This window comes from Sphaeramia orbicularis, chromosome 12 (genome assembly GCF_902148855.1).
Source record: "Sphaeramia orbicularis chromosome 12, fSphaOr1.1, whole genome shotgun sequence".
Classification (NCBI taxonomy): domain Eukaryota; kingdom Metazoa; phylum Chordata; class Actinopteri; order Kurtiformes; family Apogonidae; genus Sphaeramia; species Sphaeramia orbicularis.
In genome coordinates this window covers 44,377,500-44,397,093 of record NC_043968.1, presented here as the reverse complement: position 1 = coordinate 44,397,093, position 19,594 = coordinate 44,377,500, and the positions used below count along the sequence as shown (strand labels likewise).

Here is a 19,594-nt window from a genome sequence, read left to right as displayed (position 1 = left end):
ATGACAACTAAAGAGCTTTTCACACAAACAGCAGCTAGATTAAACACTCATGTCATTTGACCATGTTTGGACCATTATTTACATTTTGTTTTAATTACTCACAGATAGAAATACATGTTAAATGTTTAAATCAAGAAAAATGTAAGTAAGTTTCAATTTGGCAGCAAAATATGAGACCAGCTCACAAAAAAAGCTAGAAAAAATAAGGAGTAATGAAGGAGAAACAGGTAGAGGAACATTTTTACAACTAATTAGATGACTGGAAACAGGTCAGGAACATGACTGGGTATGAAAACAGCATCTTAGAGTCTGAGGTTCTACGATCTGCACAAATCTGTATCTACAATTGTTGTAACAGTTGCAGAATAATGTCCTCAGGATACAATTGTAAAGACAGTAAACTATCTCATCGTCTATGGAACATTATACGATCAGAGAGATTCTTAAAATCTGTTGAAATCTCAGTGCAAGGTGCACAGTGCTCAGTACTGGACCTAGACGACCACTGCATCACATTAGAATTATTCTGTACGTGGAATTCACTGCAGGGCTCAGGAACACTTCCAGAAATCCCTGTCAGTTCACTGTGCCCCAGTAAATGCATGGTTACAGCTCTGTCATATAAACAAGAAGCCATATGTGAACATGATCCAGAAACACCACCGTCTTCTCTTGGCCAAAGCTCGTTTAAATGCACTGAGGAAAAATGGAAAACTGTTCAATTAAACATAGATGACACCACATCTTAATAACTGATACGTTTATTATTTTATATTGTGAATAAAATATGCTCTGTGACATTTTGTAAATCATTGCATTCTGTTCTATTGACATTTACACAGTGCTCCAACTTTTTTTGGAAATGGGGTTGGAAGACAACCATAGGCTTTATGCTCACTGTGAATCTATGATCCATATGTCTACAATTTTGTGACATGTATTTACATTCTTTATCACAAATTAGATGCATATTAACGGTCTTATTTTATTCCTACAATGCAGGTCAATATTTTGCTAATTATCTCACATCGTTAGCACCCATTTTCTTCTATGCACTCACTTTCTTGTAAATGCAGACTGGATTTAACCCTTAGTATTTCTGCAGTTTAGAGTTTACTGGAGCTTCAGACATTGTTTCTTTTTTATGCATCATCAGCATCATTTGACCTCAGCGGTGTTCATGGTAAAAAGCCCACTGAAGATATGAACAAAACAATCTGTACTGATTGACAGGAAATACATTTTAAGTACAGAAAATCATTCCTTTTCACATGTTTTATTGCTGATTATTCAATCATAACCTCAGCACCCTAACAAGTACAGGTCAAAATTCTGTTTATTTCAATCCATTTAGCAGATGTCTGGATGTTCATGCCCACTCATTTTACAACCCACTAGGTGGCACCATAGTTTTCTACAAAATCTGACATTTATTCTATAACTGAAGGTGTTCAACAAAATGGAGTACACACACTAATCAGTAATGATGGTCAGTCACAGTAAAAGTATGCATTTTTATTACCATTTCCAAATATTCTATATGGCATCTTAGATACTTAATACAGCTGCAGGTACATCAACACTGAACTTGCTGTCACTAGTATGAAACAAGCGAATGAAAATACATTTTAATGTGATATTCATTGACATGAATTAAGCGTAAACCACAGTTTGCACCGACAGTGAAAAGCAGCCTGTTAACAGCTTATACATTCTGACAGAAAACGTCTGTCATCTAAACAAAACACAGGCAGTTTGATAAACAAAACTAGTCTACTGCCTTCAGAGGCAACTACATCTGTGGACTAAAGTTTGAAGAGAATGTAAATGATCACAATGATAAGCAAAGCAGGAAAGAAAATCTTTTAGCTGTGGTTTCTGGGCACCAAAAATAAATGTCTGCAGCAGAAACAATCCAAAATATTTGCAGTGCATGAAGTTGAACCAGCTCAACTTCACATGTGGCAACACTACACTAGCTTTTTACAGTTTTTTTTTTCCTCGGCCAACCACCAGGTGGGAGTTTATTTCAGGAAACAAAACCAGAGTACATTCAACAAAAATTGGATACCCTTACTAAAGGTATTACGAACTTCAACCTTCAACTTCAAAATCATCTCACACTTTGTTTTGTCTTTAATTCTACAGCTTCAGTGCGTGAATATAACACAGAACACTGACTGCACTCTCCACATACAGGTTTATGTCTCAACCTACATACATGAAACATTTTCTACTACATGAAAGATCACTACAGGTCACCAAATAACTTGAACCAGCCCTAGTTGGTCTGTTATATTCCTATTCTGATACACTGATCCCTAGGACCCCTGAAAAACCAGCTGCAGAAACCTGATATTACATCTTTGAGACCACAAAAAGAAGAAATGTTCAGGGTTTAATGGTGTTCAACACGATGCTGAAAGCCCAACCCTTGTGTATGTAATCTAATTTGTAGCCTTTTAGTACACCTGTACTGTTAGGGATCCATGACAAATCCTAATCTTTTCCATATGTAGCTGAGTTGTAACTGTAAACTGAAAAGATCTGATCTTAGAGTTGGATCACATTATGCTGTAGGTACTACTGCTACCATTACTATGGCAGGAAAAACATTCAGTCTTATTTTCATTTGGGAGGAGCTGCATACATGTATGCATTTCAAAGCGTAATCACTAAAGTCCATCTGGTTACAGACACAGATTAGCTCAGCTCATGAAATGTAACAAACAGCATCAGATCAAAGACATCTCCTTGCTTCGAGGATATTAGTCGTTGACTCCCCATGATTTAAGGTGAAGAAGGACTCAGACTTCAGCCCCTTCTGTTCCAGGGCCTCTTGAGACGGACCGGCGGGGTCCAGGTAGTGCCTGAGGAGGGAAGCAGCAGTAGAGTTTAGGTTCAGAAATGAAAGACAATAAAACACACGGTTGTACCCCTGTGTTCCTCTGCGTGTTGGAGTGTTCACTAAATACTTTTGTCTGCTGGTGATCTAACTTGACCAATGCGGGCGGGTGAGCCAGGGGCTGGATTAAGAGTCATACAGCTTCACATGAGACCTTTGTTTTGGTTTTGTTAACTGAGGATAATGGTGTCAGAGCTCTTTTTACCTCTATACCACTCTGGAAACTGCTATTCATTTGTGACTGACTTGTTTATATGCTTTATCTATAATTAAAATAAAAGATACACTGATGCTATGTGTAAGCTGTAAGTCTTTACCTCATAGGCAAGTGCAAACGTTCCCCAGTGGATGGCCACCGACCGCTTGGCCTGAATGGTCTTGGTGAATCTGAACGGCCTCCTCTGGATCCACATGCTGTCCCTGCATTACATCCCTGAAAACCAAAGCATGTTCCCGTGGTGATTCCAGGTCACTACATTTACATGCACTAAATATTATGGGTTTTTGTTGTTGTTGGTTTTTTTTTAAACTTGGAAACGCTGTCATTTTCTGCAACACTGATTCACCAGTAAAACCCCATGTAGTCAATGACACTGGCTGCAGATTGAATTAAAAGTAAGGAAAATACCTGATTTTCACTGCAAAATGTAAAATGCAGAAGAAATGTGATATATCATTTAGGAGAATTTAAATGTAGAATAAAATTTATTTGGAAGTTGTCAGTACAGAATGAAACCATTAAACAGGGTTGATTATGACATTGGAGCAAATAAAAACTTATCAATTCCTGTCCCTACTCTGTAGTAACTGTCAGAGGTGTCAAAAGTATTTCTATTCATTCCTCAGGCAGAAGTATTGATACTAGGGTTCAAAAAGACTTCTGTAGAAGTTGAAGCATCAACTCAAGATTTTTACTCAAGTAAAAGTGTAAAAGTAGTGGCTTCAAAACTACTTAAAGTATAAAAGTAAATGTGAGGGGAAAAAACGTCATCATGACAAAAGCTTAGGCGGTGCCACAGGGGCCTATAGTGCACTACCTATGTCCTCGCTGGAGTGTGACATGATTTGACTCATGTGCAGATGTGATAGGTCGTGTACAAACCAATAGGGTGAATGGTATATGTTTATACTTCTCATCCAACCACAATCAAATTCACTCTATCTGGATGGCACCATTTATTTGGACAGTTTTGTTTTTTTTTTTTAATTTGAACGATGACAAGCAGGAATGAAAACAAGCTGAAATGAAATAGGAGTAACGAGACTATTTTTAAAATGTAAGGAGTAGAAAGTACAGATAACTGCGTGAAAATGTAAGGAGTAGAAGTAAAAAGTTGGCCGAAAAATAATTACTCTAGTAAAGTATCGATAACCAAAATTTCTACTAAAGTAAGAAAAAACAAAGTATTTGTACTTCGTTCCTTGGCACCTAAGGTAAATGTTTTCTCTATGAATATTTATGAATATTTATTTATATTGGTTTGTGTGTAAATATACTCCATGAAAGTGACATCTTGTGTTTTAGCAACAGAAAACATGAATGATAATATAAAATGTGACAATACATAAAAAAAATACATACATAGTTTAAAATAGTGTTGTTTGTAATATGAGTTTCAAAAGAAAAATGTAAAATGTAAATGTTTATTGTGTTATACCTGGGCAGATATGCTCCGATTGGAATTGCTGCGAGATCAAATGGGCCAAAGCGCCGCCCAATTTCTTTGAAAGAAGCACAGTAGCCGGTATCACCAGCAAGAAGAATCGATGGTCCGGCCCCAAACAGACCAGCTGCTCCATAAGACTGAGAGATGAACAGGATGAGGGTGTGCTTATTCACTGAATCAGCTTCAAATGTCACAGATGAAATAAAACACACTACTAATGTGTTAATGACAACACCCATACTGATGTCAAATATAAAGTTCAGTCTATGTTATGTTATAATCCAAGTTATTACATCTCAAAGGTCTATGTCGAATATCATTTATATGTGAACATCAGTACACTAGAAGAGAACGCCAAAGAACGATTAAGTTACAATCTATTGACTACACTGACCTATCACTCCTGTAATACACAAACATGTCTGCATTCTGAGTCTCAATGATAATTTGCAGTAGTTACCTTGTTATCATCCAGCTCTGTGCGTTTGCTCCAGTGTTGATTTGAGGGCGTGCACACAAATGTGACATCATCGTGACCTGGGACACAGATTCTCTCTCCCACCAGTCCAGATCCTCACATTCTCACAGCCATCTTCATGAGCCAGTCCAGTCAGACCCAAGGGCACCGCACCTGTGGTGTGACACCAGTACATAACACACCCTGCACTGCAGAGAGGAGCTTTTCTACCTCCTAACACATACACTCCTTTCATCCACATACCAGCGTAGCTCCCCCCCAAAGCGTGCATTAAGGCTGGATACAGATCCAGCATCCAGGTGGTCGTAATGAGAGTGACTGATGACGACGGCGTTGATCCTGGGCAGCTGTACTTAGGCAAAAAAGAAACATGTGTAACAGAAGCAGTCAGTGTCTTATTACTGCAACAACAACATAATTAACCTCTTAAAAACGGTTGTCCCTGGTTCCAAGGACAGCCACAGTTCCATCTTTGTTGTCATGGTAATGCTGCTGACGCTCATATCAATACACACATCTATACATCCACGTACCTCGAAGAATGTCAGATAAAAACAGTTATCGGATAACAGGACCGAATCAAAACAACAAACAACACTTAAATTGGCAAAATATCGAACACAACCCCACAGTCCAAGACCAGCCTCATAATTTAATAAAACAGACCAATGAGACAAACTTTGCAGCGCTAAGCTAACACTAAGCACATCCAACAGTACAAGTATGATCCTCTACCGATAAAACTCACTGAACAAGACAAAAAAGAACAAAAATAAAGGTCAGATTATGATACAATGCTTACAATGACATTTGCTGTTTTCTGATGATAACTTGGTTTAACATGAATGAACCCTAAGCTATCAGCTACTCCACTGTTTTGTGTTAAATTGAAATGACTCCATCTGGACACAAATGGATCAGGGCTTAACAGATTTTAAAAAGTACTGAACCTGTTCCACGGTGCAGGGGGGGCCCTCGGTACCCTCTTGGGCCCCATGAACTGCAACGGTGAAGCCCTCTGGCTGAAAATGGGGTCTGTCAGAATATTGAGCCCGTCCATTTCAACCAGAAACTGTGGCGTGGCCCAGCCAGGTGACTCTCAGACCTGGACCAGTAGTCAGACAGGTCAGGGTTTTGGATGAAGTATTGGCTCCATCACCGGGAAGCTCACGTCCAAAGCCTGAGAAGAGGAAGAGCAACAGAGACACCAGCAAAAAATATTTAGACAGATCAAAGATTCTTAGCCTGAAGAGACTAGAATTTCCAGTTTTGACTTGACTATGACTGTGTGATTATACTTATTTTTTTTTTATTCCTTTAATTTTTATTGATATTTTCAACATTTCTAAACAACAATAACAAGACTGTTGGGAGTCACATATTATTAGTCCAATTCATTCTTTGCTTTTTCTGTTATTCCTTTTCTGCTTTGTCGCTGTTTCAGATTCTGAAATGAAGTCCATTTTCCCCATTTTTCTTCAAACTGTGCCTTCTTTAATCTCAGACAGTGAGTCAACTTTTCAATAATGCAGATTTCTTTGGACAATCTCCATCCCCTGTTACTGTAAGGAGGATCTACCTTGCCCCATTTCCTTTAATTGCTTTCTTGCCAGCTATCAGTAATATTTTAACCAAACACCTACCAGATGCTTCTACATTTCCCTTAATGTAATTAAAATGACAAAAATCAACTATCACGTAATTCATAGGGATGTCATATCCCAATAGTTCTTTGCTTGTATGTATATTTTCCCAAAACAAAGACAATTTATGACATTTCCAAAATATATGTGAGTGGTATGCTTCAATTACTTCGCATTCTCTCCAGCATGGTAATTCAGTATTCAAATATTTACTTTAAACGTAGGTGTGATAAAAAATTTAAAAAAAAATTAACAGATCAAATTCTTCCAGGAGAACTCGCTCCATATTCGTGAATTAGTGGATGTTTGATGTATTTTCCACAGAACTTGCCAATCAGTGTGATTATACTTTTAATAACATGGAACCACTCACATAAATAAAGAGTGAGTTTGTTACAAGGTTTAATAAAAGGACTGAAGAGAGAAGGAAAATCAAGAAGCAAGTCTCCAAATCATCCAGTGTGTTGGATTTGTCTGCCTCTAAGCTTATCGATTCTTCTCATCAGTACTGTCTTGTTTTTCTGACAGTTACCCATTGACAAAATACTGACGTCAAACTCCTCCTGGTGCAATAAAGACGCTCACAGAAGAGGGGAACAAACGGTCTAAAGCATGGCTTCACAAAAGAAAAAGGTGCCAGCAGTGCTTGTTATAATGTCTGTACAACTGTTATTTTAAGTAAGATACAAAACAACAACAACATTCTGAAACTTCTCTCTATAAAATATTGGCTTAAGTTTCAGGAACGCCATGAATTTGACATGAATGCCACTGGTTTCCAACTGCGCAGCACATTCCTGATGGAGGGTTAAAGATCCTGTGGTATAATAACCTTAGCACCATGCAGGCACACTTGGCAAACAAAGAGAATCTAAATGAAAACGAGTGGGTCACATGTGGATCACACTGCATGATTTTTTTTTTCTTCTTGTGCTGTTTCTTCTCTGACACTGAAAACATGTAAATTAAATTCTTCACACAGAAAACTGAACAGGAATCAGTAAAGACTGAGACCATTAAACAGGGTTGATTATGACATTGGTGCAAATAAAATCTTATCAATTCCTGTCCCGACTCTGTAGTAACATAAGTGTTTTATTTGAATGTTTATAGACTACAATACTGTGCAGTTTTGTGTTTAATACTGTTTACATATTTGTTGAATATTCCTATTGTACATGTATAACTACAATAACTGAGAAATACATATGTGTGGTCATGAAAGTCAGAAAAAACTTGAATATTGTTGAAGCTTTATGAGATAATGTGGACAGAAAAAAAGGATTAAGAGTCCAAGAAAGCCTCTGGGACACTCTGAAGGTGCGTAATATAACGCAAGATTATTCAAGAAAACATCCAGACAGTCAGCCCAAGAGAGCTGAAGATTTTGTGTGTGTGTGTGTTTCAATACTATGCAAGTATTTCCTACACATTTCGTGTAAGAAGTAAAGACCAAAACTCTGCAAAAACAACAAAGCTGCACTTTGCCTGAGACGTTTGCAAACACTGTACATCCATTGTATTCAACATCAGTATCAAGCCTGTACTACATAAACCACACTAGACATTTGTGTATCATTGGTATATCTTTTGGGTTTTGTGGGCATCCTCTATATCCATGATTAATTCCTACATCTATTCTAAAAGTTTTACAAAATGACAAAAACACTGTGTGTAATTTCAGGGTTAAAATATTCACCTGCCTATGAAGAATGTTAAGCCGTCACAGAATTCAGTAAAGGTTTAACTAGTAGCTGTAAATATGTCCTGAGTCGTACAGTGATGGACTATTATTTCTGAAGGAGAAGACAAGGGGAAAATTCACTCTGACAAGCTGCAGCCTTACAAGAGTGTCAGAGCATATATTAAAGGTGGATTTATCCTCAATTATATGTATTGTTTAAATGATTTCATTTAAGTCTATTACAGATTTGAGAACATATATCATTTAGTGAGCTCTGCTGAAACTTGGACTACTTGTGACTAAATTTAGGTTGTAAACATAAGTCATGCCTAAGGTGTCTAAGTTCTCATTTCACCAGGTTATCTTTCAGCCTTAGAAGTTTTTCAAATTCAACTGGACTGGTTTTGTGAGACCAAACATTTTCAAGAACAAAATCAGTCCAGTTGAACTTTATAAAACTGAGAATGCATGCCTAACATTTGGTCTTTAATAAATGCGATAACAGATAACATTGAATTTCTAATCCATTTCATGCCTTGTGCAATGAAAAAACTGGGCTGTGTTGCCAACCTCTTTAGTAGTTGGCACATTGCTGTGATTTTTGTCCAACAACAGGAACCTGAGGAGGGTTGAGTAGGACGGGAACCTCCATGTGGGCCAGGGGTTGGTCCAACGACCGTGTTTGTCCCGACAGGACTTTGTCACTTCTTCCTGCAATGAAAGTCAACATTTTCATTTCAGTCAGACCACACGTGGAACGAATTCTGCCCATCTTTATGCAACACTAAGCAGCCAACACAAATTACACGCTCATCAGCTGATACTTTAGTGGGGTGGGAGGTAAGAGGAGACAGGTCTGTGGGAGTGGGACAGTTTTACCTCCAGTCTGTAATCCAGGCGGAAACTCCTGCGGGATGAGGTGCTCCTCCTTGAAGTTTGTGGATCTTCAGTTCCACCCTCAGCTCCTCGTAGCACTTCACCATCCACCTACAAATACACAAAGTCTATAGTGATGGGCTTCAACAAGCTTTTAGCATCACCAATAACGCATCATTTCTGTCATGGTAAAAAGCAGAATATTGCAGTATTTTTTGCACATTAACGTTTACGTTCTCATGACTAATAGTAAAAGATGAAGGCATTTTGAACATCTTAGTATCAGCAATGTAACCATCAGTTTATTCGAAATAATGTTCACAAAAAAGCACATTAAGATGAAGGTTTTAGTCTGGGTCAACTTATTCTACGCCTGGGTGATTATTAGATCAGATTCAGCATTTTTTTTTTTTTATGCGTTTTTCTGTCTCGGGTTCAGAACTGCACCCTGACTGATCATACATCACTTGTAACTAGTAACAGCCTATCAACACTGAAATGAGATGAGGACATTTACTTATTTATAATCCCTCCAGTTCAGTGTGAACACTGATAATAACCTGGACTCAGATATGTGGAAGATGATGGATGAATGAAAATGATGTGTTTGACAATCCCTGTGCACCACTGTCATGTGACCCAAACATGTTTGGCCTCAGAAGTTGTCACTGTGCAAAAAACAGTACCAATTTTATGCATTTTATGTATGTAGAAGAAGCAGCCCTGTCTAGATGCATCGTTTTAAGAGCTCGACCTAGATGCTGGGGGCGGCCATGGCTCAGATGGTAGAGCTGGTCGTCCAATAACTGAAGGGTTGGCGGTTCGAATCCCGCTCTGTCCATGTGCTGTTGTGTCCTTGGGCAAGACACTTCATCCTCCTTGCCTCCAGTGCTGCTACTCACACTGGTGTATGAATGTTTGGTGGTGGTCGGGGGGGCCGTAGGTGCAGACTGGCAGCCACGCTTCTGTCAGTCTGCCCCTGGGCAGCTGTGGATACAAATGTAGTTTACCACCACCAGAGGGAGAATGTGAGAGCGAATGAATAATGGATCCTCTGTACGCGCTTTGAGTATGCATTCATAGAAAAGTACTATATAAAGCTAATCCATTATTATTATGCTATATTAAAACCATATCACATAGTGTTCAACCTATCTTACTCTGGACATAGCGCTAAACCCACACGTGCTTAACATTTATTATTTATTTTTAATTCCTGAATCACTAGGTTTTCTGAGACTTTCACAAGAAACTAAAGTTTGTTTTCTTACCTGCAAAGCCTCATTTATACATATTATCAGAGTGGATACATTTTAATTTGGGTATGTCACCAGTGTAGGTGTTTTGGACAAGAGGTTTAAAGTATTTCAGTTAAGAGTCAAGTATGTTTTTCTAAAATTTGACACCAAGATAGCAGTTCTCACTGGAATTATATTGGTTATTGGTCTCTTCCACCCCCAGAAAAAAACTAATCAGGTCAACTCATCCATTTTATATCTTCTTCCACTCAGTGGCTGACTTTCAAACAACTCCTAATTAAACATCTTGCTGTCTAATGGTGTGATAACATGTGGGCTGCTCACCTCCACCAGGCCTTTTCGCTCCTCCAGCCTGGATCTGTCTGAGGATGATGACTTCTCCATGAACACACAACTGCTCCTGTCAGAGAAAAGGACAGGGACTGGGTTATACACCCGACCCACCAACAGAGTCTCACACCTTTCACTGACCTTTCAACCCTGCTGACAGATCCACCCCAGCAGTTTGCATATAAGACAGAGATGCTGATACCAGACACACACAAAGGTTAACTGCACTTTATTCAAATCAGAGCCTCAGAGGTGACACTGAACGCAACATTCACTGCCTCATCACTGTGACAAACATATGCAACAGTAATTAAGGACTACACATTATGTGAATGTTGTTTTAAAGGAATGCCTATGTGACTTGACTTGAGGGTGTGGCTCATACAGATACACAAAGTGCACTGTTCACTGTTACTGTTATGTAATTCTTACTAGGAAGTAACAAGTGTACAGCCAACACAGCTACTTCCTTCACCTCAAACATGATGAGGTAACATTTCCTAAACTAATAAACAGCAGACCTATGGTAGAAACAGTCATTTGATGCACGTCTGTGAAATCTGAAAGTGTGTTACATATGCAGACACACCTGCATTTACAAAATGTAAACTGAGTCTGAGGACACTGCTGCCTTATCCTACCATTATCCACAATAATCACAGTGCAGCACACGCCCTCAGTAAAGATGAGTGACTCCATTTACTGTGCAATAGTCTTAGTCCACCTTTTGCAGTGTTGAAATGCACATACATATTCAATTGTCATTCTCTTTTCTTCAGATGCCACAAGAAAATACAGCGGATATGCGCACAGCCTTAAAAGACACACAAAAAACTGAACTAAATGGGTTCTAAAGATTAACGTCAGTATTTAGTGTGACCCCTGACCCCATAACAAGAAACAGCACAAACAGAAACATCTGACATGTGAATGAAACCTGGTATAAAACATCAGAAAATTAATGTAATAAATGTCATATTGTCTGAACAAAAGAGTTAAAGACATGTTAAGTACTAAGGGGGGGGTCACAATTGGTTTATAGCTCTTTTATCCCTGAAACTTTTGTTTTTACCGCTGTTCAAACTTCACTGGATCTTAATACAGACTCAGAAATGCATATGTGTGGTCATTATGTTATAGTGTTGGAGCAGGCCTTTTGCACAGTACTGATAAATGCACTCCGACCTCTCTCACATTGATTGAGATATACGATGTATGAGACTGATAAAAGGCAAATGGGCAGATTATCTCTGATGCTTAAGGTAATGCATCAGTAAAGTAATAAAACAAAAGCCATCCATCAGTGCATTGTCTCCTGTAGGGAACTCCATACATTAAAGCTACAGTGTGCTGATGATGCACTCAGCCTTATGAATGGACTGTAACTGCTCACTACACACAGACACTGGGACAACAATGGAGCTCTGTGGACCTGACCAAAACAAAGATCTGTGAGGCCAGCAAGCGGCCCTAATGTGGTCATATGCACAAGTCCACCCTGAAGTCACACATGCTCTCCTTGTCTGCACCAAAGATAGATTTATGAATGAATAATTTTATTTCAGTTGCATTCATTTATTGAACAAAAAAAAATAAAAAATAAAAAAATTCCCCTAGCAATCAGTGAGAATAAGAAAAAAGGACTAAGTAGAAGCAAAAGGAAGTCCATTTCCCTCTCTTCAGTACCAACAACACAAAAGAAATGAACATACATAAATACATACATAAACAATTACTCAATTACTCAACATTTATGTAATTTTATAGCACAATTATATTATTTTACATTAGAAGGCTTTTTAAATTTTGCCAGACTTGTGCAAATTCACTCCATAGTTTGACACCAAAAACAGAAAAAAAGTAATTTTTTACTTCAGTTCTCATTTTACATGTCTCAAAAATAAACCACCCTCTTAACGTATAATCCTCTTCGTTTCATAAAAAAAACTTCAATACAAATAGGAGGGCTTGTTTTTTTTAACTATAAAAGACACATGCACTATTTTGAACAATACAACATCTAGAAATTTCAGGGTGCAGGATCTTATAAAAAGTGAACTGATAGGCTCATAATAACCAGCTTTATTTCTTTCTGTCAATGCTCTACTGTGAGGTTTCATTATAGGTTCTAGGGTTGTTTTATACACATTTCCCCAAACTTCAACACAGTACATGGCTTGTACAGATACACAGACATTTCTTGCTCAATAAATCCTTTAGACATATTTAGACAGTTTATATATATATATATATATATATATATATATATATATATATATATATATATATATACACACATATACATATACATATATATATATATATATATATATATATATATATATATATATATATATATATTCTATAGATTATGTGATGTCTAACAGAGCATAGGATCTGTGTGATTGGATCATAACGTGATAAAACAGGTTTTCATAGAAGCACACATTAAGTATAACATGTAAGTGGATAAACTTGCTGTTATTACAATATATGTCTAAACTGGTGCCTGTGGTTCTCAGAAGTCACTACAACTTCAACTTTAATGTTTTCTGGTTTTATTTTATTATGTATAACAATGCATTAGGTTCTTTGCTGAAATATAGATCTAACGTAGCGACGCTGTAACACATTAAAACAGACTGGTTCATTTTAACATAGAGAGAGAAACAACACATTGAGACGCTGTTAGCAACAAGGCCACATATACACACACTCTCCGTGGCTCCAAAACACGCCATTAATACCAACTTACCTCCAAACTTGAGCGAATCAGATCAGCACCGGTTGTTTTCTCGGTGAGGCGACATGTTTGTTGCATTTAGTGTTCGAACGCACCGTGGGACATTATGAAGAGACTGGAGTCTGCATCACGAAAACGATATAATTCAGTCACGGCCAGCTGAGGGGGGGGGGGGCTGAAGACGCAGGGAAATGCGGTGGTGAGTTGTGTGTTTCGGAGGTGGAGTACCGGAGGAGCGTTTTATAGTCGGTACCAGCTCCGATCCTCTGACGTCCGAGCAAAAACCCTCCGGTCACGTGACCACGCGACCAGCTCTCCATCTGACTGTAGGCTGCGATTAAAAATAACCCCAAACCGACCGACATAGTAACATTACACTGGAAAATAGTAACGTAACTCAGGAAGTTTAACATGTTTAAGTGATATGCGTATTGTTGACAAAATACATCGATTTTTCATGGACATGTGACTTAGACACGCCTTAGATTAGAACCCAGGCTTCATGTAAATACTGAACCCTTAAGGATCATTTAGGCTGTGTTCATGTAAATGCTCTGGATTTTGTCAAACTCCTGTCTTTATTATTATTATTATTATTACTATTATTATTATTATTATTATTATTATTATTATTATTATTATTATTATTGTTATTATTATTAATTATTTATTTATTTATTTATTTTATTTATTTATTTTTTTTAATCTTGTTATTTCCAGCTCAGCTCCCGCAGTAAGTCTAAAATACACCTTATATAAGCAGAAGAAAAAGTCTCACTCATACTATTGAGTGCAAAAAATGTGCATTTGAAATCAAATCAATGTATTAAAAGAGCACTTTTGGGTATTTGACACTGCAAAGAATAATACATAAAAAATTAATATTGCTCCTAATCATCTCACATTTACTTTGCATATAGTACATTATATATAAATATATAATTTGCTTATTTTTATCTGTTTATGTTTTAGAACTCCCTTCTGGAAAGCCCATATTTTGTGTTTTCCGTGTATCACTAATATTGTAACCGGCTCAGGCTTGCAGACAGTGTAGGAGCTGTGTGACTTCCTACCTGGTGTTCCTCCTCTGGATGAAGGACAGTCCCACTACACTGAACGGTGCAGTGTGTTTACTTTGACACTTTGGGGTCAGTAAGAGCCGTGCGGCCTTACACAATACTGACTCCATTCTTTCTTTCTGACCATGTTTGCTGTGACTCTGTAGTAAAAGTTACCATACAGACCAGAGGACAGGACGGAACACTAAGTTGTATGCGTGTTCCGTTTAAGGGAAACTGACGGTTGGACTTCCTGCATGCATGGTGCTTTCGCAGACACTCGGAAAACAAAGAATTCACATAGTATGATCTAGTAGTCTTTCCTGTGTCTGGGTAAAATAAATATTTTAATAACTACACTGTTATCCTAAGTGTTACTGAATAATTCTGATGATTTACAATAAAAAAGACAACTACAACAGGCATTTTCTGTTTGTTTAATATAAAAGTTAAAAAAAAAAAAAACATTACACATGAGCTATTCACATACAAATGGTAAGTAAGAATGCTGAAGTAAAGATGACCAGAAAACACTCACACAGGAATTCATACTTTTTCCAAAATGGTTTCCTACAACTAAGATTGCATAAATGATAGGAAAAACAAAACACACATTCTATTGTTTTTCTGCTTCACAGCCAAATGCCAGAGATAGCAGTAAAACAGATGTATTAACCAACTGCAAATTACTTGTTTTAGTCACAGGCAATGCAGCAGTTCTGGTTTTATCATGTCCAAACATGTGACCTGTGGCTTCCTACTGAATCAGGTGTTTTGTGGATGTTTCATGCATGAGACTTGATTGTGTTAACTACATCATCAAACCTCTCACAAAAATGCACTGCTTTTGAATCACTGGTGAGGTGAAAAGATGAGTAAGAACACATGTTTTGTGGCAGTCGTATGGTCTGTATGTTTGTTTGTCTCAGTGCTCCTTGTGGTCTCCGTCCTCCTCTAGTTTCCTTATCTCTGCCTTCAGGTGGTTGATGTTCTCTCTGCTGGCTTTTAGTTTATCTTTGAGTTCTGTGATCTCCTGGCTGGTTCTCTTCTTCGCTGCTTCCATTTTCTCTTTGGTCTTCTGCTCCAGCTCACCAACTGCAGACACACATATTACATATTAATGAACACTTTAGCTTGAAAACCATACATGGCATGTGCATGGATAATGTCATGACATGCACATAAGGACATGAAAAGGACTTTGAACAGACTCAATTGTGACCCACTGGTTCATTTAAAGACAGTGGCCATGTCTCCACAAAATCACAAAACAAGATGGAAACAAAGGTTTGAAAACTAGCCAAGAAGGAAATACGAAGATTCGCTGCATGGTGTTGTCAGAGGTTGGTGTGACAGGTCTTGTTACCCACGGTTACCCATGGGTGTAATTAACAGAGCATTCTATTACTGTTCCCTCTAAAATGGCTGTGATTTCATCTTCCCATGGATGAGACGGGAATAATTAGTCTTCATGTCATTTCACAGTACCAGCCAGGTGGTCACACTCTGTCAGTAGACATGGTAGGACACAGGTGAAACATACATTGTATGAAAAAGTGTTTCCATAGTGAAGAAAAATAAGAGTTTCTTGATGGAGTCTATGAGTAAACTACTGTCTGCTGATCATCAGACTGGCAGTGCTCCCTTCACTTCTCTGTAGACAGAACACACATCAAACCAGGTTCTGTTACTGTGTTTCTGCTTAAATCAGGTATTCAACATATAAACAGCTCACTACTTCATGTTTAGAGCAGGATAAAATGAGACTGTTGGTCGGTGATGTACTTGCATGAGTCAATACTGATTTAAGAAAAGAGGTGATGACATGCACATCTAGTTGCTAAAAGGTGTGCAGGATCCCAGAAAAACAGATGAAAAAATGAGAAACTAGAAGCACTCGGAGAGCGCAGACCTCCGCCAAGGCTGATCAGTGGCCCCCCCCGTGGGCCCCCCCACCCCCGATCACCACCAAAATGTAATCATTTCTTCCTTATCCCATTTCCAACAAACCCTGAAAATTTCATCCAAATCTGTCCATAACTTTTTGAGTTATGTTGCACACTAACGATCAGTGGCCCCCCCCGTGGGCCCCCCCACCCCCGATCACCACCAAAATTTATTCATTTCTTCCTTATCCCATTTCCAACAAACCCTGAAAATTTCATCCAAATCTGTCCGTAACTTTTTGAGTTATGTTGCACACTAACGGACAGACAAACAAACAGACAGACAAACAAACAAACAAACAAACCAACCCTGGCAAAAACATAACCTCCTTGGCGGAGGTAATGATTGGCACAACCTGTGAGCTCCCAAGAAGATATTTATTGTCTGATGAAGGGCCGGTGCCTAAAACATCACTATGGTGAATAAATATCTTCTTAGGAGCTCACAGGTTGTGGGGATCTTTTCTCATTTTTTTATTCAAAACTGATTTAAGACATCAGACTGAGTTTATGACCAGCTTAGACTATAAAGTCCAGATCACAAGAGCACGTCACAACTCCACCAAAATCCTGATGATTTTATTCTGACAACAGAAGTGTGTCTATACCAGTAAAACCCCTCAGTCTTTTCGTGTGCAACTGGCATTAGTGTACTATAAAGACATTGTGCATTCCCTGGTGTAAATCACTACTTTGCATATATTCACACTGATGGTGTGGGGTTGTCAGTTCCCCTACTGACTACATACACTCTGTCTCATGCTTGTATGCTCCCAGGGTGAGTTGTCTTGATGTGGTCAACAGCTGCTGCATCATAGCTGAGGGATCCTGGAAAATCTGAGAGTTGGGAAAAAAACAACAACAAAAAAAACTTATCCTAATTCACAATCAAGCTCTTTTGACCGTTTTATCCTATCAAAGTACTGACTACATTCTTAAAAGTGATTAAATGTTAATAACATTCTGAATGAATTATATATTATTTCAGCTATAAAATGAACTTAAGCAGTATAATCATTTCTGTTCTAAACTACAGCGTGATTGCAGACGTACCATTTCATCATAAAATTCAGAGACTACAGTCTTCTTGGGCATGGCACTGGAGTCCGACTGGAACAGCTTCAGGAGGTGGTACAATGTCACCTACAAACACATGCATATAGAAAGTCATGACAGAACAGATAGATAAAGCCAGAGTCACTGATCCTGTGTGTGTGTATTCTTGTTTGTGTGTCTAGAGGCAGCCCTTACAGGTTTCTCATTGGGGTCGATAAAGAAGATCTTGATAATGATCTCAAACTCCCCCCAGCCCGTCTCTGTGATCTCGTACGGAGGCTTAGTCACCACTGAAAGGAAAAGAAAAAACAGTTGAAAAGACAGATCAGCAGTCATACATTCAATCTGTGACACAGCTTAAGGAGGGAGAAACCCCAGTATGGTCTAAGTGACCAATAGAGTGACTGGTATCAACCACTGAATATAAACGTGACTTTGTTGTAAACTCTGTAACTGTTGAACTACGTCAACTAATTAAGTCAGGTGGAGTTTAGCTCCTAAAGGCTGATTTTTCATCATGCGCACACATACTATCTTGTAGGAACTAAATAATTAATGTGTTTGCACAAGCTATTGAGAATTACCTGTTGGGAACAACATCAAAAATATCACCTGTAGCACCCAATAATGTAATAAAGCTAGTAATGTACTGACTTACCAAAAATGTAATATGTTATTACATTATTGGCCTAGTTCTGTAAAAAAAAACCAGATCCTTTGAAAATGTAATTACAGCTGCCAATAATGTATATAATATACAAACAGGACTGCATCTCGTGGGAGTAAAATACTTTTTAATAGTTTTTGTGCAGTTTTCTCATAAAAAATAGGTCTAGTGGATGGCATAGTCATCCTATTCATTCATCAAAGATGCATACTATGCAGCACTCTGTCCTTCATTATATCATAAACACTTCATGACATTATTGATAAGTTACTATGTTATTGACTTTATAACATTTAAACTGGGCAAAATTAGTATGATATTGGCTGTTACTACATTATTGGCCATTATTTCTTTAGTGGTGACTTCAGGGCCTCCATAAAGTCAAAATAAATACATAATTTAACAAATATGCTTCAAATAACACGGAATTCCAAGGAATTAGCTTAATCAATAACAATCAGCATTTATTGAGCTCTTACTTTTTCAGTCAATAATTCTGTTTGACAAAACTATAAATCACCAGGAACTGTTAGTGCCAACTTCTGTCAATGCAGGTAACTTGTAAATTGTCATATGAGCCTAGGCATCTATGTTTGCTTCAGATGCAGACTTTTAATGTCATATAAATAACATCAGTGTGACTCACCTCTCAGTGGATTACCATAGCTCTCATGTAACTTAAACTGGATCTTCTTCACATAAGCAGACATGTCCTGGAAGAACAATGTCATGTATTTGTTAGACAAGTTCATCTATATAGTTTTGTGAGGGTGTAATTGTAAAACTTTATAAATGCTCAACCTGATAAGTTTTAAACAATATAGAATTTTGCCCTTTAGGACCTATGTTTGGATGTGTTTCTAACCTCATTTCTGTAAGGCTTCACGTAGACGGACCACTGGTGAGTGTGTCCATCCTCCTCTCTCTTCTTTCCAAAGTACCGTGCAACATTTCCAAACACAATTGGTTTCACAATAGTAACACCCTGAAGACAACACACACAATCACATTAGTTATGTAACATTACTAAATATACATAAAAACCAGATCTAATATACAAGCTGCAGGAGTGTGTAGCAGCGGTACCTTAACTCTCCCCCCGGAATCTGGACCAAATTCAGTCATCTTTTTGAACATAGTACAGAGAAAAGACAGTGGAGTTAACCGTATACACTGTAAAGCACTCTTCTTGCTCCTTAGTGTAATTCTTGACCTGTTAACACTGCCATTTATGCGTTAAATCGTGCTTCATATCGACAGCACCCGGTTTCAAACTACCAGC

The 19,594-nt window shown here is 38.0% G+C and overlaps 2 protein-coding genes across 2 annotated transcripts; both read right to left on the bottom strand.

The window, feature by feature from the left end:
- Positions 1 to 1,483: 1,483 nt before the first annotated feature.
- On the bottom strand, positions 1,484 to 14,879 carry napepld (N-acyl phosphatidylethanolamine phospholipase D). Its single transcript, XM_030149284.1, is given in 17 exon segments — positions 1,484 to 2,775; positions 2,777 to 2,870; positions 3,224 to 3,279; positions 3,281 to 3,338; positions 4,564 to 4,709; positions 5,033 to 5,119; positions 5,122 to 5,147; positions 5,150 to 5,203; positions 5,277 to 5,397; positions 6,001 to 6,027; positions 6,030 to 6,119; positions 6,121 to 6,179; positions 6,182 to 6,230; positions 8,948 to 9,088; positions 9,257 to 9,364; positions 10,837 to 10,912; positions 14,659 to 14,879. Coding segments are annotated over 17 exon segments (1,380 nt in total). The 5' UTR covers positions 14,775 to 14,879; the 3' UTR covers positions 1,484 to 2,703.
- Positions 14,880 to 15,066: 187 nt separating this feature from the next.
- yeats4 (YEATS domain containing 4) lies at positions 15,067 to 19,449 on the bottom strand. Its single transcript, XM_030149077.1, has 7 exons — positions 19,399 to 19,449; positions 19,178 to 19,297; positions 18,959 to 19,025; positions 17,841 to 17,935; positions 17,643 to 17,732; positions 17,339 to 17,426; positions 15,067 to 15,738 (listed from the first exon to the last, which is right to left on the bottom strand). The coding sequence occupies exons 1-7, from the start codon at positions 19,447 to 19,449 to the stop codon at positions 15,569 to 15,571; spliced, it is 681 nt and encodes a 226-aa protein (XP_030004937.1). The 3' UTR covers positions 15,067 to 15,568.
- Between the last annotated feature and the right edge of the window lie 145 nt (positions 19,450 to 19,594).

Bases quoted from the DNA above. Each gene is read 5' to 3' on its own strand.
- yeats4 (XM_030149077.1), bottom strand. From the start codon at position 19,449: ATGTTCAAAAAGATGACTGAATTTGGTCCAGATTCCGGGGGGAGAGTT. The intron at 17,936-18,958 runs GTGAGTCACACT...TTTTCCTTTCAG, and splicing joins CTATGGTAATCCACTGAGAG to TGGTGACTAAGCCTCCGTAC. The intron at 17,733-17,840 runs GTAAGGGCTGCC...ATGTGTTTGTAG, and splicing joins TCGACCCCAATGAGAAACCT to GTGACATTGTACCACCTCCT.